The sequence below is a fragment of the Podarcis pityusensis genome (assembly GCF_964106645.2).
Source record: "Podarcis pityusensis genome assembly, chromosome: 8".
Taxonomy (NCBI): Eukaryota; Metazoa; Chordata; class Lepidosauria; order Squamata; family Lacertidae; genus Podarcis; species Podarcis pityusensis.
This window is the reverse complement of record NC_138033.1, coordinates 87,888,376-87,913,857: the sequence shown is the minus strand read 5'-3', so window position 1 is coordinate 87,913,857 and position 25,482 is coordinate 87,888,376. Positions and strand designations below refer to the sequence as shown.

At 44.6% G+C, this 25,482-nt stretch overlaps 1 protein-coding gene across 5 annotated transcripts in view; it reads left to right on the top strand.

Moving 5' to 3' along the window:
• FAM178B (family with sequence similarity 178 member B) overlaps nt 1–25,482 on the top strand; it is a 177,356-nt gene that overhangs the window by 119,851 nt on the left and 32,023 nt on the right. For all 5 annotated transcript variants that reach the window (XR_013989823.1, XM_081018155.1, XM_081018152.1 and 2 more), the window contains one exon: nt 17,259–17,390. Coding sequence is in view for 4 of the 5 variants with exons in the window: in XM_081018155.1 (XP_080874281.1) it covers nt 17,259–17,390 (132 nt within the window). In the remaining variant the exon portion in view is untranslated. The remainder of the gene's footprint in view (nt 1–17,258; nt 17,391–25,482) is intronic.

Genomic DNA, 25,482 nt, shown 5'->3' with positions numbered 1-25,482 from the left:
CTGGAGAAGAGGAGGTTAAGGGGTGATATGATAGCCATGTTCAAATATATCAAAGGATGTCACATAGAGGAGGGAGAAAGGTTGTTTTCTGCTGCTCCAGAGAAGCGGACACGGAGCAATGGATCCAAACTACAAGAAAGAAGATTCCACCTCAACATTAGGAAGAACTTCCTGACAGTAAGAGCTGTTCGACAGTGGAATTTGCTGCCAAGGAGTGTGGTGGAGTCTCCTTCTTTGGAGGTCTTTAAGCAGAGGCTTGACAACCATATGTCAGGAGTGCTCTGATGGTGTTTCCTGCTTGGCAGGGGGTTGGACTCGATGGCCCTTGTGGTCTCTTCCAACTCTATGATTCTATGATTCTATGATTCTATATCAAGGCCACTGGAAAAAGCCCGTGGGTCTTAAGCGCCAGTGCCATAGGTGCACTGCTGGGAATCCTGCTGCCCCCAAACTTATTTTCTCCTTCCTCCATATGCCTCCTGGTTAGCAACCAAGGATGGAGGCAGTAATCAGAAGGACTGGGTTTGGGGCCCAGCCAGGATGCCTGTTGCTGAAGCATTCATAGAATTGTAGAGTTGGAAGGGACCAAGAGGGTCATCCAACCCTTTGCAATGCAGGAATCTTTTTGACCAACGGGGGGAGGGGCGCTCGGACCCACGACCCTGAGATTAAGAGTCTCATGCTCTACTGACTGAGACATTCATGCTGGTTTAAAGCAACCTTCCCCACCCTGGTGCCCTTTCTCCTGCTGTTTTGAACTGCGGCTACCTTCAGCCCCAGCCAGCAGAGCCAACGTTCAGGAAGGATGGAAGCCAGTACTTCCACATTGGCTGCCCTGCTTTACAGGAGGCTCTGCACCTCAAAGAGCTTTCGGTCAACGTTTTGGCAGGAGGGGCTGGTAGCAAAGCAAGAGAGAGAGAGAAGGGGAGTCACATCCACAAAGGCAGTTGCACATTCTGCTGTGTCTTTGCCTTTCACCAGCTCATGCCAGGTCCTTGCAGCACTCCATCGCTCTTGCTTCCCACCCTTCTGTGTCTTCCAGCCAAACTCTCCCTACTCAGTTTGAAGAAGGCTTGCCGGTTTCCCAGAGGTGCCTGGTTCGCCCCTGTGAGGACAGGAGGCTGAACTAGGTGGGCCCTCTTTAGCCTAATCCAGCAGGCTTTTCTTACGTTATTATGATCTTAAGCAAGCTGAAACATTTTTTTTTAAATCTGTAACTCTATTTGAATGATGCAAACTGATGAAGACTTGGCAGGATCACATAATGAAGATAAACTTTTTTCTCCTTATGAGCAATACATCAGCCCTTTCCCACACATTTCTGTATATTAGGCGTAGGCAACTGGAGGTCTAGCAACTCAATCTGGAACCCAGGGCTTCCCATCCGCTCCCCAGGAGGACCCCAAGAACCCCCACAATGTATCTGAGATGCTAGACAAATGACTCTTCAATCCCCCCACCCCAAGGCAGTGAACAGCAGTTCCCTCTCTCAAAGCCCTTGTGCTGCCCTTGCATTATGGACAAGAGTAAAATTTGGGGGGGGGGGTGCGTGCTACCACCTTGCATTATGGACAAGAGTAAAAGGTGAGGGGGGGTGCGTGCTACCAAGGCCTCTCTTGCTGTGCACCAGGGGCAAAACTAGGCTTTATTTCACCAGGGTCAAAGACCCAGTTTGGCCTCCCATGTGCATTTGCGTACACACACACAAACAAACAAACACACACGCTAGGAGCCTCAATGGTACCCCTTTGGAGGCTTTGCCCGGGGCAAAAAACCTGGCTATCCCCCCTGTAGCCCCCTGCTGTGCACTAACTTTTACCAACATTGGTGCTCCGCATATATTTTGGACGACATCTCCCATCGGCCCCAGGTTGGTAAAAGTTTTGTGCGCAATGGAGAGGAGAGAGTTAAGGAGTCCTTTGCATGCAGCTTGGATTGCAAGGGAATGACTTGACAGACAAAGCCAGCTCTGGCTTTGCTTCGTTCAAAATCAACCCCCCACCCCCATTTTAAAAAATTAGTTGACGTCCAGAGCTGTATACTTTGTTTTCTGCTCCAGCAATTGAATGTAATTTCGAAATTGCCAACTTGGCTTATTCCAAAGCCCATCACAGCAGAAACTCCTTTGGCTTCTGTGCTTGTGCGCCGAGAAAGGCGTGCAGGTGGGCGGCTTATTTTTGTATATTTAGCTCTATATATGTTTTGTGATTCATCCCAGCAAGTAAGCTATTGTTTAAATATTCTCCAAGGCTTCTTTTTAAGGAAGAAGAATAAGCAATCAGCAGGCACAATGGGGAGCGATGGGAATGGACGTGAGCGGAGAGGAGATCTGACAGATTGCTCTCCCTCTCCTCCCCCCCCCACCGCCCCCTCCCCTCCAGTGCTCCGTGGAAATGAAATTTCTGCTGATTTGTTAACATTCAAACCCACAACGAGGTTATGCAGAGTTAGAAGCACTTGGGAGGCAGGGAAAGAGTGCACAAGGAGGAATCGCTTTTACAAGGGCAAGTCTGCACAGGAGCTTGGCGGGGCAGTGGGGCCCCAGAAGTGCCGACTCAGCCCATCCGAGCTGCGCAAGGCGTGCTGCCTCAGGGCTCGGCCAGGGAGCAGGCAGCGGAGCCAGCCTGGAAACACAGCTGCACTCAGGCCTGAGGCAGTAAGCAGGCCGTTCTAACCTGCTGGCCAGGCAAGAGCTGGTTTACCCCTGCCCTGCCCAGTCCGGTCTGGAGGCCTTATATATGCCGGCCAATCACAAGCACAGATGTGTGTCACATTACCGTTCTTTGAAGAAGGACTTTGTGGCTTGAGCACACCCAGTCCTTGAAAGGACCACCAGGTTCCCAACTCAAGCCTTAGGATTTTGGACTTTTATCAGGGATTAGCAGTGAAATTGCCAAAGTTTCTGAGAAGCTGGATCAGTTTTGTGACTCTGCTTAAGCCACCTTTTCCAGTTTCCACCATTTCAAGCTTCTTGCCAATTATTTGTTTAAATGCACAGTCTGACCTGGACCTATGATGTTATTGCGCCTTCTTCCTTCCTGGAGCCTTGGGAAATTCAGGGTGGCCTTTACAAGGCCAGCTTGAAGAAGGATCAGTACTGACTTATGGCATACTGAGTCAGCAGGCGTTGTGGAGGTGCAGAAACAAGCACACTTTTTATAGGCAGCTAAAAAAAATGTACTCATCAGCATGGCTGGATTATGGGCTGAGCAGAGGAAATAATTGCAACCAACCCCCACTTAATATCTGGATGCCTTGTATTCTTCATCCTTGTCCTGAACAAGCAGCAAAGGTTTAGGTCTGATGATGACAGTAATGAGATACGTCCTGGTTGCTAAAAAGACCAGTTAGGTTGCAGGGGAAGAAATAGTATATATCACCCATGCGGGCTAATTAATAAAAGAATGCGCTGGGTGCCTACATCCAGAAATGTGGGACAATCAAACTCCAGTAACAGAGCCAGAGTCCCAGCAACAAAGTTATAAACCACAACAGTATAGCCTAGGAACATAGGCTGTTAGATTTAACCCATTTACAGCACTTCCCCATTTCTACCCTTCTTGCAATGAACATTAGCAAGTTTAAATGCATTACTTACAAACTCCAAAGATTAATGTGTTATTCCATGCAGCAGCAAGAAGAACACAGGTTAAAAAAAAAAATGTTTTACAAAATACAGAAAAATACTTCTCGGCACACAGTCTGGGCTTGAAGCGTAGTGTTGTCTTGGTCAACTTTAGAATGAACAAAGAACCTTTACTTCCATCTTCACCAAAGGTGAAGGGGGAATAACCCCTTCATGCATTAATTAGCCCTAAGCTTGCTAGCTGTATTTGACTGCAATGTCCCACATAAGTAAGGTTCCCCAAGGAGCTGTTTTGGTTTTCCACATGTTCATCAACAGCCTAGATATAGGGGAGGACGGTGAGAGGCCAGACTCGCTGATGACACCACATTATTCAGGTTGGTAAAAATAAAAAGAACTGTAAAGAGCTCCCAAAGATCTCTCAAAACCGAGTGAATGGGCAATAGCAAACATGGTTCGTTGTAAGTAAGTGTAATGTTAAGCACATCTTGGCAAATAAAAATAAATCCTAGCTGCATGCATACTGATGGAGTCTGATGTAACAGGAATGGGATCTTGGGATCATGCTGGGTAGCTCGGTCAAAACACTGTGCTAGAGTATACCAGCTGTTTAAAAAAAAGCAAATTTCAGGCTAGAGATCATTAGGGAAGGGATAAAAAAATAAAAGTTCCAATATCATAACAACTTTATAAAACTCTATGGTATAACCAGAATATGAATACTGTGTTTGGTTTTTGATTGCCATATCTCAAAAAGAGTTGCAGAAAAAGTAAGCTAAAGTGATCTCCACCCCCTGCCCTATTTCCTGCCTTACGGGTGGCATCAAACCCCATAAATCGCTGGCCCCCTCTCCTGGGTCACTCCCCTGGTCCCCTGGCTCTGCCATGTGCACTTTGGAGCCCCGCCAATCCCCGACACATGGCTGCTAGTCACAAACACCCGTTACTGGAGAGCAGCAGCTGGAGGAGGCTACTGCCCTCATGTACCACGAGATATGGGATTCTTGGAGGCATCTGCTTCGCCAGCACGAGAAACAGAATGCTGGACTGCACAGACGGTTCATCTAATCCAGCAGGGCTCTCTTAGTCTCACAGGCTCCCCCCTTCCCGCTAGCCTCCTTTCCCTCCCTGCTGGAGTCTGGATTTGACACCCACATTGCTACCCCCTCTCTCGTGCCATTTCGATGGGAGACAATGGTGAGGTCAAGGAATGGTGGCTTTGGGTCAGTGTCATGTGAATTGATCCCTTTCAGCAGAAACCCACATCCTATCCTACAGAAGGTCAGGCCTGGCTGGGAACAGAGGCTGTCTTTCTGAGTGGCCTTTTCCGTTCTCTCGGGGGAGTGGGGTGGGATTGGCTTCCTTCCATTTGCTTGCTGTTCCATTGCCTTTTTAGGCTTGAAAACCCAGGCAGGCAGAGACTGTAGCATTGATGGCAGCTCACAGAGCTCAAACAACATTATTCAGGGCAGACAGGGTGAAGCCTAAGAAATGGAGCTGGGACTGCCTGCTAGCTCGGGTCCTTATAGGGGTTGAGAAGTGCAACCCCCGCCCTGCAAGTTGCACTTCCACTTACATGTATGCAAAGGGAGGAGGAGAGTCAATAATCCAGGGAGAATCCCGGGAGCACGCCTGCAAAAGATGAAGCCCATCTCCCAAACAGTTCTTCTGCCCTTGCAAATCTCCCCTGCAAAAAGGAATGGCACGGAAATGTTGGATTGGTGTCTCTCGTAAGTCTGCCCTTGTGTCCCTAGATTGTTGGCTCATTTTATTTCGGTGTCAGGGTGCCTCCTATTTCATAGGGCTGCCTTTTTGCTGCAAGTCAGTTGGGGGAGCTGAAAACACAGACCTGCTGTCTGGTTGCTGGTGAGTGAACTGATCCCACAACTTCTGCCAAGGGAAGGGAACCTGCCGTGCAGCCTCTTCAAGAGACTTGTCTGAGCCAGGGAAGAGGAGGTTGCTCTGCTTGTTCATCCCCAGTGCAGCCTCCGGCCCTTATCCTCTGACTACAAGCCCACAAGCCGCAGTGCTCACTCCCATGTGACATCTGTGGGGTGCATGTGTGGGGTAGAATCCTTTGGGCTCTGGTTCTGTGGTTGGGGCTCACATCATGTGAGCAGCAAGTGGCAGCTAAGACAGGAGCCAACAATCCCTTCTTTTTGCTAACGACAACAAAGTAACTGGAAACAAACGTCTTCACATTGGGGAGAAACATGCAGGGCATTTCTAGGTCTATCAAGCTGCCCCCGCTGCGTGCCAAGCAGATCACACGGAGGTTGCTATTCAGAGTCAAGTCTGAGTAGGCAGTGACAGGGAAACCAGTCCTGCAAGTTGGGAGCAGAAGACTCTCTTCCCCAGAGCAGTTTTAAAATAAATAAATAAAAACTTTTTAAATTAATACAGCAACAAATGACGATATAAAGGCAGGCATTTGTACAGCACTTCTAACAATGTTAAAAGGTATCAACACTCCTGAAGCATGGCAGAAGGGGCAAGGCTGCCAGCTGTGCCAGCCAAATGCCTGTCATTTCATTGGTGAAAGCTGAAGAAAGCCAGGCTGACAAATCTGCTGTGAGCTGTTTCTGTATTATGCCTGTCTTCACCTTTCCTTTCTCCTCTCCCAGTTTTATTTGATTTCCTCCTCTCTCAGACCGTTGCCAGCATTATATCCTAGTTTGTTTTGAGTGGCTCCAGAAATGTCTTGGGCTCATCAGCTCACTCCATTGCCTCCTGGTCTCAAGAGCTGCAGTGCACAAACTGGCCAGGTCAGAGTCCTTGCATTTGAGAGGCCTTCTTACTGTTTGATCCTTTCATCCACCTGCCCTGTCACCCTCCCTCCTCACGGGACTGAGCGCAAAGATCTGCTGCAGCTGCTGCTGACTCGCCCAACATCCCTATCATGCTGCCAGATAAGCTCCATGCAAAGGGGCAGAATGCCATTAGTTCACTTCCCGGGCATTGTTGCTATTTTTGAGTGGGACTTATTCGCATACCGGCAAATTCAGGTTTGGAAGCTCTGGCAGAACAAAACGGCTTCCCTAAAGGAAACCGACAGGAAAATGTACTGGAAAGTGTGCAATAACAACAACAAAGGCTTTGACGCTACAACATCTAACCTTCCCGCAAACAAATCACATGCTGTCTAATCTCCCTGCAAACAAGGACTTCCGGGACAGCGCCATCGGCAATGGCGGAGTTCCTCTGACAGAGAGGAACCCGCTCCGTGAAAATTGGGTCTTGCCGCCGCGGCGAAGGCGGAGACCCTTTAAAAATCCCAGGCGGAGGAAGCCTGGGAACGTGGGATTCAGCTGACACCAGGAGTGCCTCCCCTACTTGCAGGGAAACCCTTTTTTGGGGGTCCGAAGCGACATGGGGTGAGTGGCGCTGTGTTTTGAATCAACCGCTACTTTTACGGAGTGAAGCCGCACAGCCGTTGCCGGAGAGCGCTGTCTTTTTCCTGTGGACATTTGGACTCTAAACAAGTACCCGTGAGTAGAACGGAAAATTGGATCAAGTATTAAGAAATATTTTAATTTGGCATCGAAACGGGAAGGTTCTAAACAGGAAGTCCGCCTCCCGTTTTTTGTAAATAGATTGAAGCAAAAACTTTGTAAGCTAAATTCTGGAAAGTCGTACATAAAGTTCTAAATTTCCTTCATTTATCACCACCAAAACCCCTCTTGGAAGCAGGAGAAAAGAGGGGGATTTTTGACTGTTTAAGCCTGCAGGAGAGAGAGTAAAGAAAGATAAATTTTCCACCGTCTCAAACCTGGGAACGGGGTGTCAGACACAGAAATTTATGGGGAAAGTTCATCGACTGTGAACGGAACGTCTTTTGACAGATGTGGGGGGGGGAAGAGAAATATACTGATTCCAATGTCGCTTCTTGCAATCAAAAGAAGCAAAGTATTTGAAAAGTGAAAGTAACTTTTCCTTGTTGGTCCTGCTTTTAAAAGATGGATACAAATAGAAATTGTCTCCTCTAGAGGGAGCTTGTCAATTTGTTGCTGGAGCTGATCTGGGGACCTCACAGCTGTATGATTAGGATCGTGAGACCAGACTCTAACCTTGGGGGAAAAAATGTGTTTACAAGAAGTCTTGGTGCTTGCTTTGTGCAAGACAAGTGCTTTGCTGGAGCAGATGCATGAGAAGATGGATTTGATGACTGTTGTAGTTAAAAACTTTGGACAAACGGCGAATACCCATATAGAAATCATTCAGGAACCAGCCCAGGAATCTGTTTTGATAGAGCAAGCGCAAGGGCAGAAGAAAATGGAGGAGGTTGTTGTTGAACCTCAAATAATACAAATGAAGAGACCCGAGGCCTTGCAGGAGTATAAGCCGCTGATCTCGAAGTTCGAATCTGGAGTGGACCAGGGGGGGTTTGGAGTTGTGAGGGCTCTTAATTTTGGAAAGACTTTGAAATATGCTTTTAAATACTTTCTGGATTACAGTGTTGACTGTGGGCAATGGGACTGTGGGGAATGGGCTGATCTGCTGAGGAGAGATGGAGATGGAGATACTTTTGGATTGGAGTCCTCCCGAGATCTACTCCCCAATGAGAAAGGAAAGAAAATAAGAAAAAGATCAACAAAAGATAAAGTAAAGGGCAGGTATAAACAAGAAGAAGATCTGCAGAAGGGACATGGAAAAGATTTAAGAGCTTCGGACACAAGAGCACCAGGTTGATGGATTAGATAAACGAGAAAGGACTGACATAACCCGAGACCAGGAAGAAGAGACGATGGATGAAGATTGGAAGAAAGTTTCAAAATTTATTTAGAAAAGTATTGCAAAATTAATGAGTATTAGAAAAATGTTGGAATGAAATTATTTGGCCTTAGCAGAAATGTCAAAAAGAATTATGAAATAATATGTTATGGTTAAAAGAATTTGGTATATATAAGTTTTAAGTTTTAGGGATTTTTAGGTAAGATAAGGTTAAAATAGATTAGGGTAATTTAAATGACAGAATATTGTGAAAGATGGGAAGGATTTGCTGAGATAATTAATAACTAGAATACAAAAAAGGGAGGTGTGAGGAGGTCGTTGAAATAAGTTAATGAAAGTTAAGGATTTGGGAATATTAGATTTGTTTTTTAATTATTTGTTGATTCTTGTTTTTTGATTTAGATGTATTGTGTGTTTTGTTATTTTATTCTATTTTATTTTATTTTTTTGACACTGGTTTTTATTGATCTGTATTGTTTAATTGTTATGTTTATCTACTTCTTTCTCTCTTTTTCTCCTTTTCTTGTCTTTTCTTTCTTCTTTTTTATGTAACTTTAAAATTCTCAATAAACATCATTTTAAAAAAAATAATAATCTCCCTGCAAACAAATCAAGATGCATGCTCAATAAACAGGTTGTCTGGAAGTGCCACTGACATTGCCATGCTTTTGTGGCCAAGTATGAACCATGAGTTCAGAGCTCAGCCACAAGCAGCTGTTCTCCTGGCCTCAGCTCCTGCATCTGCAATGTGGGAATAAGAATAGTGCTTTTCCTTGTAAGGGTGACTGAAGCATGTGAAGTACTCTGAACAACTGGATACATTCTTTGTATTAATGTTGTATGTATTAATTATGAACTGGATGGGGGTGAAGTGTGAGGGGTACCAGGGCCCCAAGCACACAATTTTTGAGTGGGTGCGAACCAGGCGCCTCCATACAGGTGACCCCGGCATGGCCCGGCCCAGTCCCCCATTTCTGCCCACCAAGGGCCGCGTTGGCTGGCTCCCCCCTGTGCAGGGGGGGGGCAGGCAGCTCAGTGCAGCCCCGCTTTGCCCCAGTGCACACCCATCCCAGGCACCGGCAACCAACACTACGTTGCTGAATCTGGCAATCTTTGGCCCACCTGTGATTCTGTTGCAGGAAAACTGGCTCTGCAATTCAAGACCCAGTGTCCATTGCTGGAAATCTGCCGCTGCCTTTATTATGCCCCCCACCAAGAAAAAGTTGTCCTAAGGCAAAGAACTGGATAGTTCTGCTCTGCTTGTGCTGCGCAGCATAGTTCAATAGCAGCATAGCAATTGCACTATGCCCTCGGCTCCATCGCAGAGCACACGGCATCAGCAATAAAACCAGTGCAGGCTTCTGATCCAGGGTTTGGAGCTCCTGCAATTTCCTGCCAAACGCTGCTATTCTTTGTGCCTTCAGTGGGATGCTGAGCTGTTGTTTGCCGGCAGAATGGGTGAGTCTTGCTGTCAGGCAGGCAGCCCTGAGTCACGAGCTGCTAACAACAAACCGGTTGGAGGACAGAGCGGGGGGCGAGCAGAGGCACGACACGCCTGCAAGCCGCTGCTTGAGCAGGCCCCTTGGCTCACACACATCCAGGGCTGGGCCAAGATGTTTTGCTGCCTGAGGCAAAGGACAAAATGGCACACACACACACACACACACACACACACACACACAGACCCTTTCGATGTTCAAAAGGCAACCAGACAGACAGCTGGATCTTACCTTGGCACTGATGACAGGACTGCATGCTGCACTGCCCCTGAGGGCAGCCAGCTAGACCAGCAGGTGTAGAGCTGGCTATAGGGCGCGTACAGGTCTTCCCCACAACACCTCAGGGCTCCCCAGTGTCTGCCAACGGAGGCGGCTGCTTTATTCTGCCCATTGTTAGGGCTGCATTGCTACAGGGGCCCAAGCTCTGCAGAAGCCCTGGGAGGAATTCCACACATCTCCCTGACATATCTTTTTTTAAAATAGTTTTTTATTAAATTTTCTAAATTACATTTCAGAATATTCATTTAAACAACCTTGAATCAATGACTCCCCTTCTTTTCTTTCAGTGGTTCGTTTTGCATACCATACAGCGCTGCATATTTTACATGAACTAAACCATTCAATAATCCATTGTTACATCTATGAAACCTTATTTACACTGTGAAATTATCTTAATGTTACCAGCGTTTTTAAATGAACACAGTTTTTACTCATATATTCCATAAACATTTTCCAGTCTTCTTTAAACTTGCATTTTTCTTGTTCTCTTATTCTATGTGTTAAATCTGCAAGTTGCCATTCTTCTTTGGTTGGGACCTCACTCGTTTTCCATTTTTGGGCTAACAAGACACGGGCTGCAATAATGGCACACATAAATAGTCCTTTTTGACACCTGGGAATTTCCCTCTGAATTATCCCCAACAAAAAGGACTCTTTTTGGAAAGGTACTTTTGAACATTTTTTCCAGTTCATTATATATCATTTCTCAATATTCTTTTACCCTTTTACAAGTCCACTACATATGATAAAACGTACCCTCAACCTTGTTACATCTCCAGCACTTATTTTCAAAGATAATTGTGTAAAGATCTAGAATGAAATAAAGAGGGAAATGGAGGTATAGGGAAGGATGAATTTATCTTTGTGGGGAAGGATCTCGATGATTAAAATGAATGTATTGCCAAGAATGCTATTTTTATTCCAATCAATACCGTGGTCAGAGGAGCCAGAACACTTTAAGCAATGGCAAAAGGATATTTCTAAATTTATCTGGCAGGGGAAGAAGCCCAGAATTAAATTTAATTGCTAACAGATGCTAAAGAAAGGGGTGGATTCTCTCTACCACATTTGAAATTATATTATGAAGTGTCCTTCTCCGCTGGCTACGGGAATGGATAATGTTAAAAAATACAGATGTATTAGACTTGGAAGGGCATGATCATAGATTTGGTTGGCATGCATACTTAGGATATGGGAAAATGAAGGTACACAAAGGGTTCCTGAACCACATTATAAGGAAATCAAGTTATATGGTACAGGAAACATATTAAAATTTATTAGAGAATAAAACATCATGATGGCTTTCCCCACTTGAAGCAATATCTGTTAAAAAAATTAACATGAAAGGAGAATGGACAATCTATAGAGAGCTGTTAACTGAAATGGAAAATCAATTGAAATTGAAAAAAATTCAAGATATAAGGCACCTATTAACGGACTGGTTACAATATCACCAATTAAGTGACATATTTAGGAGCAACAAAGGAGTGGGCTTTGGGAAGGAATTCTCAAGGTTCAAAAAATAATTATTGGAGAATAATGAGAAACTATTATCAAGAATGTATAAGCTACTGTTAGAATGGGACACTAAGGATGAAGAAGTTAAAGCTGTAATAGAATCATAGAATAGAATCATAGAGTTGGAAGAGACCACAAGGGCCATCGAGCCCAACCCCCTGCCAAGCAGGAAACACCATCAGAGCACTCCTGACATATGGTTGTCAAGCCTCTGCTTAAAGACCTCCAAAGAAGGAGACTCCACCACACCCCTTGGCAGCAAATTCCACCGTCGAACAGCTCTTACTGTCAGGAAGTTCTTCCTAATGTTTAGGTGGAATCTTCTTTCTTGTAGTTTGGATCCATTGCTCCGTGTCCGCTTCTCTGGAGCAGCAGAAAACAACCTTTCTCCCTCCTCTATGTGACATCCTTTTATATATTTGAACATGGCTATCATATCACCCCTTAACCTCCTCCTCTCCAGGCTAAACATGCCCAGCTCCCTTAGCCGTTCCTCATAAGGCATCGTTTAATATACACTGGGCAAAAGATGTGGGTTATAATATACAATTTAACTTATGGGAGAAGTTGTGGAAAGAGGATTTGAAATTTATGGCTTGTTGTACATTGAGAGAAAACTAAATGAAAATGATGTACTGTTGGTATTTGACTCCAGTAATATTACCAAAAATGTATAAAAACACCTCCAACTTATGTTGGAAGTGTAAAGATAAAGAAGGTACTTTTTACCACATCTGGTGGACATGTAAAATAATAAAAGACTTCTGGGAAATGATATATAATGAATTGAAAAAAAATGTTTAAGATAACGTTTATCAAAAAACCAAAAGACTTTTTACTAGGATTAACAGGAGACGAAATACCAAAAGATTTAAAAAGACTATGTACGCAACAACAGCTGCAAGACTGCTACTTGCCCAGAAGTGGAAGGAAGAGAAAGTCTCGACCAAAGAGTGGATAACCAAGATGATGGACTATGCTGAAATGGCAAAGATGACCGTGAGGATCAGGCCCCAAGATGACAAGAAATTCAGTCAAGAGTGGAAAATTTTTATAGAGACCACTGTGTATACTTATAAACCTTAGCAGGATTGTTGTAATACTTATAATGTACTGTAATATGAATTAAGGTAAAAAAGGAGATAAAATGGATTAGAAAAATGTAATTAGATGCAAGAAAATTAGGGAAAAATTGGAAACCAGAGGGGCAGGGGGAAGTCCGAGGGATCTAAGTAATCTCAGAAGTGTAGAAATTGAAAACGATGTGAATGTATAAGAATATTGTTTTTAAAAATGAAAATTATATATATGTGTGTGTGTGTATAAAACTTGGTCTCTATGGACTGTCTATTAGCTAAAATTGTGGCAAATAGTGTAATAGTCACAATTCAGTAAAGAAATAGGTCTGTAATTTTTTTGTCTTTGTTAGATCACTGTCCTGCTTGGGGATCAGGGTAGTAAAGGCATCCTTCCATGATACAGGAATTACTCCCGTCTCCAATATTCTATTCATGGTATCTTTAAGCAGTTCGATAAGAGCATCCTGGAACTTTTTGTAATAAATTGCTGTAAGTCCATCTGGTCCCAGTGCGTCCCCCATCTTCATTCTCTGTATTGCCATTTGTACTTCCAATATTGATATGGGTGCATTCAAACTTATCTGGTTTTCTTTGGATACTTGTGGTATGTTACAGTTACTCAAATAAGATTCCATTTTCTTACACTCTTCTTTACCACGGTGATATAGTAACCTATAAAATTTTCCGAATGCTTTCCTTTTTTCTTTTGGGCTTGTCAGGTGTTTATCCTCATCAATGATATTATTTATTATGAATAATAATAATGTATTAACTGAAAATTTGGAAATTACAAAGGGCACAAGACAAGGTTGTCTGTCGTCTCCATTATTATTTATCATGGTCCTGGAAGTCCTGTTAAGAAATATGAGAAATGAGGAGCAAATTAAGGGAATTCAAGTCGGTCGGAATGAATACAAATTAAGGGCCTTTCCAGATGATCTTGTTAAAACAGTGGAAGAACCTTTAATCAGTGCTAAAAGAGCACTTGAAATAATTGAACAATTTGGGCAAGTAGCAGGTTTTAAATTAAATAAATACAAAAATTCTTGTAAAGAATATGAATCGGGATTTGAAAGACAAATTGCAACAAGAAGGTATAGAGGTGGTTAAAAAGGTAAAATATTTAGGAATATGGCTAACATCTAAAAATATTAATTTGTTTAAAGATAATTACATACCAGTGTGGAATGGCATCAGAAGAGATTTAGAAATATGGGGAAGAATAAAACTATCCCTGTGGGGTAGAATTTCTGTAATTAAAATGAATGTGCTACCAAAGATTTTTTTTATATTCCAGTCAATCCCAATTATAAATGGACAAAGCAATTTTAAAGAGTGGCAAAAAGTAATTTTAAGATATATCTGGCAAGGGAAGAAACCAAGAATTAAATTTAAATTACTTACAGATGTAAAAGAAAGAGGTGGCTTCGCCTTGCCAAACCTAAAATTGTATTACGAAGCCTCTTGTCTGTGCTGGCTCAGGGATTGGATTTTATTAAAGAAATCAGATCTATTAGATCTCGAAGGATATGATAACAGATCTTATGTTATGATAAAGTAAAAGTAAACAAGGGTTTTTTGAACCATATAATTCAAAAATCATTATACGAGGTATGGAATAGATATAAGAGTTTGTTAAAATGTAAAACACCATGGTGGTTATTGCCATTGGAGGCTACAAGTGTAAATATGGAAGGAAATTGGGCCACCTATGAAAATTTGGTGATCGAAGTAGACACATAGCTGTCAACCTTCCCTTTTTTTGCGGGAAATTCCCTTATTTCAGCGCCGTTTCCCGCTGCTTCCTGCTGCTATCCCGGATTGTTAGATATCCTGTAGACTGTTTCTGGTACAGGTGAGGCTGCTGATCCCTTATTTTCAAATCTGAAAGTTGACAGCTATGAGTAGACAATCAGTGGAAATTAAAATCTTACGAAGAAATTAAAAGCTTAGTGAAAGATTGGTTGCATTATCATCAAATAAATGAAATGTTTAAAGAAGATAAGAAAAATAATGGGTTTGAATCTACAAAATCCAGGTTTGAAGTAGATTTGTTGAGTTCTAAAATTAAAATATTGTCAAAAATGTGTAAACTACTTTTAGAATGGCATGTGAAAGATGAGGAAGTTAAATCAGTTATGATACATTGAGCAAAAACATTGGTTATAATATACAATTATTGGATTGGGGAAAACTTTGGAAAGATGGAATAAATTTTACAGCTTGCAGTTCACTTAAACAAAATGTAATGAAAATGATGTATGGATGGTACATAAACCAGTGAAGTTGGCAAAAATGTACAGACTAAATAATCAGTGTTGTAAATGTAAAGAAAAAGAGGGTACCTTCTACCATATGTGGTGGGTTTGTAATCCTGGGAAATGATATATAATGAACTTTTTAAAAATGTTGAAATATACATTGTAAAGAAACCAGAAGCCTTTCTATTGGGTGTTGTAGGTAGAGAAATACATAAGCAAGATAAAACATGGTTTTGGAGTCCTTTTGAAGCCCAAAGGTGATCTATTCTGGAAAAAGAATTGTGAATAGAGAAGAAAAATGTGAATTGGCGTTCTAACGGGTGCTTAAAAAGCCATAGATCAATCAAATCAAAGTTGGACACCATATTAAAGAACGCAATTGGTAGTTTCCCTTCCTTTGAGTCAGTTTTCCTTACGGTTCTGTCTTCATCAAGGAAGACCTGACATATCTTTAACCTGTAAAATAAGGCACCCATCCCTTGTTCCCGCCACACCCGGATTCCGCCTGGAAGTGCACTGAGGAATCCAGAAACGGAGTGCCAGTAATAGCGCCCCCCCCTCATGTGGAAGAGCTGCACAGCTGAGAACGGCTTCCCAGAACACCTACGTGGTGCCCCCCTCTCCCACTCTTTTCCTTCCAGTCCCCCCCCCAACTCACCTTTTCCATGAAGTCCACAGCCTTCTTCCTCTTCCACAGCCTTCACCTCTTGCTACCTTTGTGGCTCTTCATCCTTGCCTTTGTCAGCAAAGTATCTCAAAGGAGGGACAGCAAAGGAAAGATATCAAGGGGTGAATCCAAGGAAATGTCCTTAGACAGTAAATCGGGAAGGAGGAGGACATGGGGCCAAAGGCTTGTGTTGCCAGCAGTGGGTGGTAAAATGTGCTTGTTTCTGAGCTGTACCACTTCTGGTGCCAGCTGAAGAGTCACATAGTTGAATGCTCTGCCATGCCAGGGGAAAAATAAAAATCCCCATACACAGAAAACGTGTATGTGGGGGGCAAGGCTGGCTTGTGAGTGCTCTCCTGGACTTATAACTGTGTGCGGATCTGTTTGTTCACATAGCTTTCAATATTGGGAGCACTTTAGTTCATGTGAGCCCCCACCTGCAATTCTGAAGTGGTACAGTCCAAACATCTGCAGTTTGTGGGAATGGTGCCAGAGTGAATAGTGTTTCACCCCGTTGATCTCAGCGTGCGTCTGACTCGGTGGGCTTTCGATCTTCGCGGGCCTCTTGGCTGGGCTGTCGGCTGCAGCCCATGGAACTGAAGGGTCTGGCCCTGCCTCTATTATTAGGTCGCAGCAAAGCACACAGCTGCTCTTGGCGCCAGGTGTTGCCGGGACAAAGCAGCCGCCCCCCTTCCCATGCTGCCATGGGGCTCAGCTCCTTCTGAAAGGCAGAAGTGGGAAGAGGTTGGCTGCAGCAATGGGGGAGAAATTGCCCTTTGGATTCTTAGTTCACACTTTCTGAAAATAATACGGGAATTTCACAATACATGAAATTCACATTTATAAACATTTGTATGCAAATAATATGTACAGTGGTACCTCGGGTTACATACACTTCAGGTTACATATGCTTCAGGTTACAGACACTTCAGGTTACATAGGCTTCAGGTTACAGACTCCGCTAACCCAGAAATATTACCTCAGATTAAGAACTTTGTTTCAGGATGAGAACAGAAATTGTGCTCCAGCGGAGCGGCAGCAGCAGGAGGCCCCATTAGCTAAAGTGGTGCTTCAGGTTAAGAACAGTTTCAGATTAAGAACGGACCTCCAGAACGAATTAAGTACTTAACCCGAGGTACCACTGTACAAAGATGCTTATAGTAGGGGGAAGTATGCGTAAAAGAGCAGGTGTGATTATTTTAGCTATTTATTAAGCAAATGTACAAACTACTTTGCAGCATAAAGCCACTGAACTGGTGTACAGAGTGAATAACAGACAATGTTAGTGAAAATACGACATACAAATGTATTTGGAGAAATTGTTTCCAAAAAATATGTGCCTCAGGCCAAACTGCATGCAAAAAATGTGTGTATTAGGAGAAATCCACACTAAAATGTTGATGAATTTTCATGAATACTCTCTCTCTCTATATATATATACAATGCACACAGTTGCAGAAATGTAGTGGAATTGAGCTTAAGACTGGAGAAATAAGAAACTGAGAGAACCCGACCCTGACAGATTTGTTGACCACTAACTGGGGGGTGTCGGGGGTGTCCCAGTTGATCGCTTTAGAGCACCAATTCCCATGGTGCTCATGTCAGCCACTAACTCTGAGCGCCTCTCTTCTCCCACAGTTGCAACAGCTGGTCCATCTCCTGCCCCTCATGAAGCCTGCCCTTTTGAAGCAGGGCCTACAGCAAGATCAGAGGCTTCAGGTGCAGCCCGGGAAAAACCAGCAGGAGGTGCTCGCTGAACTTGACCTGGAGGTGAGAAAAGCAAAGGGGGGTGAGGAAGGCTTTGACCGCCTTCGTTCCTTGCATTTAAAGCACTATGAAGCCACTTTAAAGCATCGTGGCTTCCGCCAAAGAACTCTGGTTTGTTAGGGGTGCTGAAAGTTGTCAGGAGACCCCATTCCCAGGGTGCTTTAACAGTCAACCCCTCTTACCAGGGAACTATGGAAATTGTAGCTCTGTGAGGGGAATAAGGGTCTCCACACCTTTAACCAATGACAGCTCCCAGAATTCTTTAGGGGAAACTTGTGTGTTTCAGGCGGTATCATAGTGGTTTTAAATGTGTGGTGTGAAATGCACTTATTGGCCTTTGTCGGTGCAGAAGGTTGTGCAGTGGGCAGAGCAGCAGCAGCAGCAGGGAATCAACAAGCAGAAAACATGGTCCGCTGGAGTGTGCAGAGTCCAGACTGACAAAACGGACAGACTTTTGTTGATGTGAAGTGGCTGCAATCTCCGAATAGAACTTGATTTAGTAAATTTGGAGACTTAAAACAGGATCCAGTGGAACATCTGAATGGGCGGGGGGGGGGGGCCTTCCATAAAGAAGGTACCCTGCAGATGCCTCTTCCACCTTGTGGAGATGGGATGAATAACCTTTGGAAGGGCCTGTGGAGACCCTTCCCTCTTTGCAGCAGAATGAGGAGTCCAAAGGTGCTGCAGACCCAACTGCCCCTCCAACAAAGCTGGGTGGGGCTGCCTAGAAAACCACCTTGCGCCCCCTAATAAATCTTACATCCTTTTCATGTCAGTTTGCCGCACTGATGAATTATTCTTTAGGTGGTTTTATCTCTTGCCCTCAACTGCCTCCTGGCAGTTTAGAGCTACTGTCCTGCGCTCCATGTCTAAGTGACATTACTGCTCATCTCTTTCCATTTGTAAAAATCCAGCTGGAAACAAATTTTAGCTAGCTAACTGGTTTTCAAGCATTTAACCTACAGGGACACATTTCCATGTGAACATGCTTGCTTGCTGTGGAACAGCCTTTGCTCATCACTGCAGATTATTTGGGGGAGTTGTTCCAAAGTCACATTCTCAGTTCCTGTGGGGTGATGCCCAGGCCTGCTGAGTCTCACTGTTGAACTGAGACTGTATCAGAACAGTCCCAACACATGATGGAAGGAGACTGGAAGACCTCAGGGCAGTACTTTGAAGTTAGCTGATTTTAGGGGCTTCCAAGTGCTGTGTCACCTGATGTCATTGTGACATGGCATGATTGACAGGTGAGTGGGGTCACCAACTCTTCACATTTGATGTACGGGTGGGGGAGGATGGGAAATCAGGATCTATCCCTCTGGCCAGACCTAGCACCTGGCACTTGCTCTAGACGAAACTTATCCAACCCACGTCATGCCTTCCTTGCAGAGGAACCATAGCTCAGCTGTAGATCTCAGAGCGTCTGAGGTCCAGCCTGGCATCTCCAGTTAGAAGGTGACGGAAAAGACCTCTCTCCCTCCCTCTCTCTGCCAGAGTTTCTGGGGAGCTGCTGCCCATCAGAGAATACTGGGCTAGATGGACAAAGGCAGCAACTTCCAATGTTTATCCTAGATGCTTTTATGAGGTGTTTTCGGAATATTTTGCAATTTGTCGACATTCTTCTTGAATTACTGGATGCAGTATGCACAAAGCCAGACTTTTCTTGATGATGTACCTGTACAGCGAGGTGGAACATTTTGATCATATGAAAGGGTGGGAAATTGTCAGCTATTTCATTAATTTTATTCTATGGAGAAGCACCTTTTCTCACCTTGTAGATATAAAATAATAGCACTTCACAAAATAATTGGGACATGGCGAATTCCAGCTGCAAATATTTTGAAGGGGAAATGACAAAACAGCTTCCTCCTGAAGTGGTCCCAACTCCCTCATGTTTTGTTTTGTTTGCGGGTTCATTCAGCAACATCTCATTGACACTCTGTGGTGCAATACATTGCTGCATCAGTAGTGGATTTATACTAGACTGTCCACACATCATTCTTCTGTATTAGTTGTCCTGAGATGCTTCCCCATTGCTGCTTGGAGGGGCAGTTTTGAGCTATAGCGCAACAGAAGTGGGACAGTCGCCACCTCTGCCCCAGAACATCTGCACTATGAAATGTACAGGATATCAGCCGGAAGCTACAGTATACACACTGACTGAAAATTAAGTAGTATTTGCACCCAGAAACTTTTGCAGGCACAAACAGTGTTTAAACTAGAGTTGCATACTGTCACGAGCACAAATAATCATGAATGTACAATGAACGGGAATTTGGGAGGGGCCCCCAGTCTGTGAGAGAACACATCCGCATGATCACATAGTCGGTCGGTTAGATTTTACTAGGTGCTGATGTCATGGAGCCAGAGCAGTGGGGGTACCATCCTTCCTGCATTCACATTGATGGATGAACATTTTTAATCCCGTTTCACTGGCCTTCCTGAAAATTCACTGCCATGGATGCGAGCATATGGGAATCAGTTTTGTGTGGAGTGGATGTTGTTGTTGCTGTTAACCCCTCCATCCTCTGCATCCTCCCTCCCATTTCAGCTCAGTCTTATAAAACGAAAGCCTCCAAAGTTTTTGCCTAACCCCATTAGCTGGTGCTACATCGTTTTTCTATCAGATGTTTCATCAGGGTTGAAGAGAAGGGCCAGGGCGTTCTAGGGGGAAGATATATCCAGCTGCGAGAGGTTTGCTGTTAAGGGGTTTGTTTTTACAGGCCTACAAAGGATCTCTTTATTTCTCGCCAGCATCAGAAGTTTGAAGTGAGGTCCATGTGGCCTTGGAGCCGGGGCCTCTGGCAGGAGGCATCAAAGGGGGAGAGGAGGGACTGGAGGAGTAAGAAAAAGCGCCTCTTTATTGCCAGCCACTGGGGCTTGTTTGCAAAGGGAAGCCGGGGAACAAGAGAGTACAGAACGGCTCTTTGGTGCATGGCTTTTAATTGCAGGCTGAGGTTGAAGGGAAAGGAGGGCAAAGCGTTGGGCTGCTGGAGCAAAAGCAGAGAGATAAGCAGGCAAAGGGAGGGATGGAGAATGTGCTTGGGAAGAGGGACTGCCTTGCGCTGCCACACGGACAGTCGCACACTTGGGTGCAACCACCTACCAAGCCTTGAGCTGGATTTGAGCCTAACATTTCGCGTATGACTAAATGGTGCCAAATCCAAACTCATAATGACTTCGTATTATTATTACTTTTAATTGCATTTATATCCCACCTATTTTTCCAAGATCCTCAAGCTGCTGTATATGGTTCTCCTCCTCTCCAATTAATCCCCACAGCAACCCTGTGAGGTGGGCTAGGCTGAGAGGCAGTGCCTGGCCCCAGATTGCCAAGAGAGCTTCATGGCCAAATGGGGATTTGAGCCCTGGTCTCCCAGGTCCTTGTTCCATACTCTTGCCCCTCCACTTCACTGTCTTGCACAGTAAGTGTTCACTTCGTTCTTGAATAAGTTATTTATCCTAATTTTCCCTTATTTTGTTCATTTATTCAGATTTTTTTAGCCCACCCTGCAATAAAGGAATCTAAAACCACAACAACAACAACATTTGATAATAACCCCATAAAGGAAAAAGCAGTAACAATCAAAACAGCATCCAGTAGAGAAATAACAGTCTCACCTTATCCCTGGCCTACATATTAACACCCAGAACCGGGCTGTGCAAATAAAAAAGTCTTCAGCTGGAGAGAAGAGGGACGGCGCCATGGAGCAGGTGCTTTGCCATGTTGCTGTGGAACAGATCTCAGCTGGCTGCGGAACACCCCCCCCCCCCCCGCCACCCCGGGTATCCTAGTAGGTGAGCAAGCTGCTGCGGGAGGAGACACTCCTTCAAATATTTAGGTCCCAAGTTGTGTTGGGCTTTGTAATGTATTAAAAGGTAAAGGTAAAGGGACCCCTGACCATTAGGTCCAGTCGTGTCCGACTCTGGGGTTGCGGCGCTCATCTCGCTTTATTGGCCGAGGGAGCCGGCGTACAGCTTCCGGGTCATGTGGCCAGCATGACTAAGCCACTTCTGGCGAACCAGAGCAGCGCACAGAAACGCCGTTTACCTTCCCGCTGGAGAGGTACCTATTTATCTACTTGCACTTTGACGTGCTTTCGAACTGCTAGGTTGGCAGGAGCTGGGACTGACCAATGGGAGCTCACCCCGTCGCGGGGATTCGAACCGCCGACCTTCTGATTGGCAAGTCCTAGGCTCTGTGGTTTAACCCACAGCACCACCCGCGTCCCTTTGTAATGTATTACTTAGCATCAATAACGTGGTCCAGTAGCATATTGACAGTAGTAGCAGCCAACGTCGGATGGCTGCATCGATGACCTTCTTTCCAATGCCATACATCGCTTCTGGTGCCAGCTCAGCTGTACACCCATTTTGATGCTCATGCCACCTCACTGTGCCAAGCTCCCTGCTGCCCTCTCCCTCTCCCTCACCGATGCCTGGCATTGGGAAACCGGGGCAGCAAAACCAGCAGCTATTGATTGGCAGCCGGTGGAGCTGCTTCAGGAGAGTGCTAGAAGATCCCAATAGACTAATCCCTACAAGAGCCTGGGGACTGAATTTTGCACCAACTGCAGCTTCAGGCTGTCTCCAAGTGCAGCTCTACATAGAGTGCGTTACAGTAGTCCAAGAAACCCCTTGCTTTTCTCTGTTGTTGTATCAAAGGCTGGAAACTTACCACAGCCTCTCCTTTCTCCTCACTGCTTGGCTCACCAAAGCAGAGGGCCACAGAAATAAAAAGGGACATTCTAGCCAATGGTATTAACTGATCTCAAGTGGAAAACAATCTCGTTTCTTCTGCAGCTCCTGTCACTTATATACTGAAACAAGAAATTAGAAGTTTTTGTCTGTACAAAGATCCCTGGACCTAGAGAGTGTCGTCAGCAGGCAAATCTTTTCTCATGTGTAAGTTATTCCATAACCTCACATAGAAAAGTCAGCAATTCCGTGGCCAAGTATGCAGCAGGCAGGCAGGCACTGTCCAGAGGGTTTCAGTGGGAGATGAGTGGCAGATGTGTCTCCAGCACAGCTAGGCAAACCTGAGCACATGCACAAAGGACTCCCTCTTTTCTCTCTTCCTGTTAATGCTTTCCAGCCGGCCTGCACATAGCGAGACTCTTCAATGCCAACTGAAGAGTCAGAGTAGTAGAAGCTCCAAGCGCCCGCTCTCCGTACAAATGCCATGTGCCCCACATTCACATTAGGATGTCCAACAGGCTATAACTGTGCTGGTCAAAAATGGAGTTTCAGCAGTAAGCTAACCTGTTGGGCTTAGACCAGGAAGGACAGGGTTAATCAGCCCCAAGGTCTCCTCCACCCCCATACAAGCAAAGCCCTCTATTAACAGGCATGGCTTCCCCCAAAGAATCCTGGGAGCTGCAGTTTTAAAAGGGTGCTGGGAACTGTAGCTCTGTGAGGAGCTCTTCTAATATTTCCCAGCACCCGTAACAAACTACAGTTCTCAGTATTCATTGGGGAAGCTATAAGAGAGCTTTAAATTTGTGGTGGGGATGTGACCTTGGTATTACAGATCACAGATACTAGCGCTAGTAGGATAAAATGGGATCATCCACATGTGTTGTCCCAGTTCCCTGCAGCAGTTGAAAATCTTTGTTTCTTATATTCATTGGGGAGGGGTGCCCTCCATTTCCCTCCCTCCTCTCCCCATGACTAGCAAAGCCAAAATCAATTGCACAAAACAGTTTTAAGATCAGAATTATGCAACCTCAGAGATACCGTGCAAATATGCATAATTTATGTAAACTGCAGAATTTGATTGATCTGAGCACAGAATTTTTGCTTTGCCTATTTATGCATATTTTTATCAGTGGGATTTATACCCTGCCTTTCCTCCCTAAAAGTGCACTCGCAGCAGATTTCAATAGAGCAGCCTTCACCCAGCTCCAGCTGTTTTACATACAATTCCCACCAACCTCAGTCAGCATGTGTTGGCTGGGGCTGATGGGAGTAATATTTCAAAATATCTGGAGGGCACCAGGTTGGTGAAGGCTGCAATAGAGCACATGTTATCTTTCACATAGTCCTAGCCTGGTAGTTCTGGTGCACTTCTCTTTGGCCCCCATATGTGCAGGATCAGCGTTGATCAGGGACTTGGCCCTGGATGCAAGGTTGGAGGAGGGGAAGTAATGGGAGAAACAGCTGGAAAGGAAGAGCTGTTCCCTGGGCTCAGGGGCTGTTTTCCAGCTCTGGGAAGCTCATCACTTTATCCAGCCTCCACAGCAGCTCTGACATACGTTGAAAGCAATAGGAGCGCATGCAGACGGCTGTGTGCAAGGAACCCATCTATTGCAGGTCAGAAAGGAAAGGTGTGGGGTGTGTTCCCCTGTGTTGCGGTGAAGGACCCAGCACACCCAAACACCTTGAGGACAATCTTTTCTGGAGGTAATACTGGAGCTCCTTTTGCTGAGAAAATGGCTTGATGACAAGACCGTTGTCAATTTTAAGTATCAGTTTGCAAGAGGGCAGATCAGAGTTTGTCTCCAATGAATATTTGAATTTCAGCAAAGGCTTGGATTGCAGATATCCAGCTTCAGAGAGCTGAGTTGCAGTGCTATATTATTATTATTATTATTATTATTATTATTAGGAAATGGTAAGCAAGGAAAATGTTTCATAACCAGCCGAAACTTCTCCCATGAGACAGGCAATAAATAACTGTTAAAATACAGTGGTACCTTGGGTTACATACGCTTCAGGTTACATACGCTTCAGGTTACAGACTCCGCTAACCCAGAAATATTACCTCGGGTTAAGAACTTTGCTTCAGGATGAGAACAGAAATTGTGCTTCCGCGGCGCAGCAGCAGCAGGAGGCCCCATTAGCTAAAGTGCTGCTTCAGGTTAAGAACAGTTTCAGGTTAAGAACAGACCTCCAGAACGAATTAAGTTCTTAACCCGAGGTACCACTGTATCAGACTCCAGGAGATCTTGCTGAATAATATTTCCAGCAGTCAGAGGCAGCATATGCAGAAGCAGGACAATTTATGCATAGGAAAAGACGTGCAAAAACACCGATCACAGACTTCAGCTATTGTTATTCTTGCAGAACATGGGGTCCACTAGTGCAGCATACTTAATCTTTTAGCTCAGAGTTCTTGCTCTTTGATTTAGGACAAGCACTAACATTTGCTCATATGTGGTCCCTCCTCTCTCCCCCCTCCCCTTTTCACATGTTCCCCAAATAGTAACAGTAATGGGAAATGGAATAGCAAGCTCCTTAGCATTCTCCATGGGGGCTCAACTTAGAAAGGCAAGGAAGAAGGATTCCATTAACAAGTCATGACATTAGGCTTTCTAAGATCCAGACAGCTCAAAGGGTTCTTCTTAATGGTCTAGCTTTTGCATGCATACAAAGAGGCAGAAGGAAGAGGAGGCGGCCTGATTGCTTTCTAACACTCCTATTTTATGTGCTGATGGATTCAAATGAAAGTTGGAATCCCCTTACATACTAGGCATCCTCAGAAGAGGAGTATTTGTGGCTCCACATAGCAGAGGCCAGTGGTCAAATTGTGACTGCGTTTGCAGTGCAAACTCCTTATCCAACCTCTGGCAGTTTATGTATTTTATTATGGTGCAGATTTTCCAGAAGCCTGTTATAATTTCTCAAGTTTCATCTCCTGTCTGCTACACATTAGCCTATGCTGCTGATTTCGTCTTGTCTAACTCAGTAAAGGAGGTCAGCAAAAAAGAAACAAACCACAATAGATCAATCATGTTTAGGGAGGAGAATTGCTTCCCTGTGTTGGTTTTGTTCTCCTAAATCAGGGATGTCCAACTCCCAATAGACTGTGATCTATTCACAGTATTAAAAAACTGGCAGTGATCTACCCATTGTCTTTGGATGGTCCAGAGTTCTTGAGCTTTTTTTAGAGTTGTTGAGCTATTTTGGGAAAGGCAAAGTTGTTGAGCTTTTTTTTTAGGAAGCCACAGTGGTCCCCCCCCCCCTTTTGAGGAAGGGGGAGGAGATCACTGGGGGACCAAAGATCTACCAGGAACTACGAGTAGATCACAATCTACCTGTTGGACATGCCTGTCCTAAATTATCAATAAATGGGCTTCCTCCAGCCTTTCCAAAA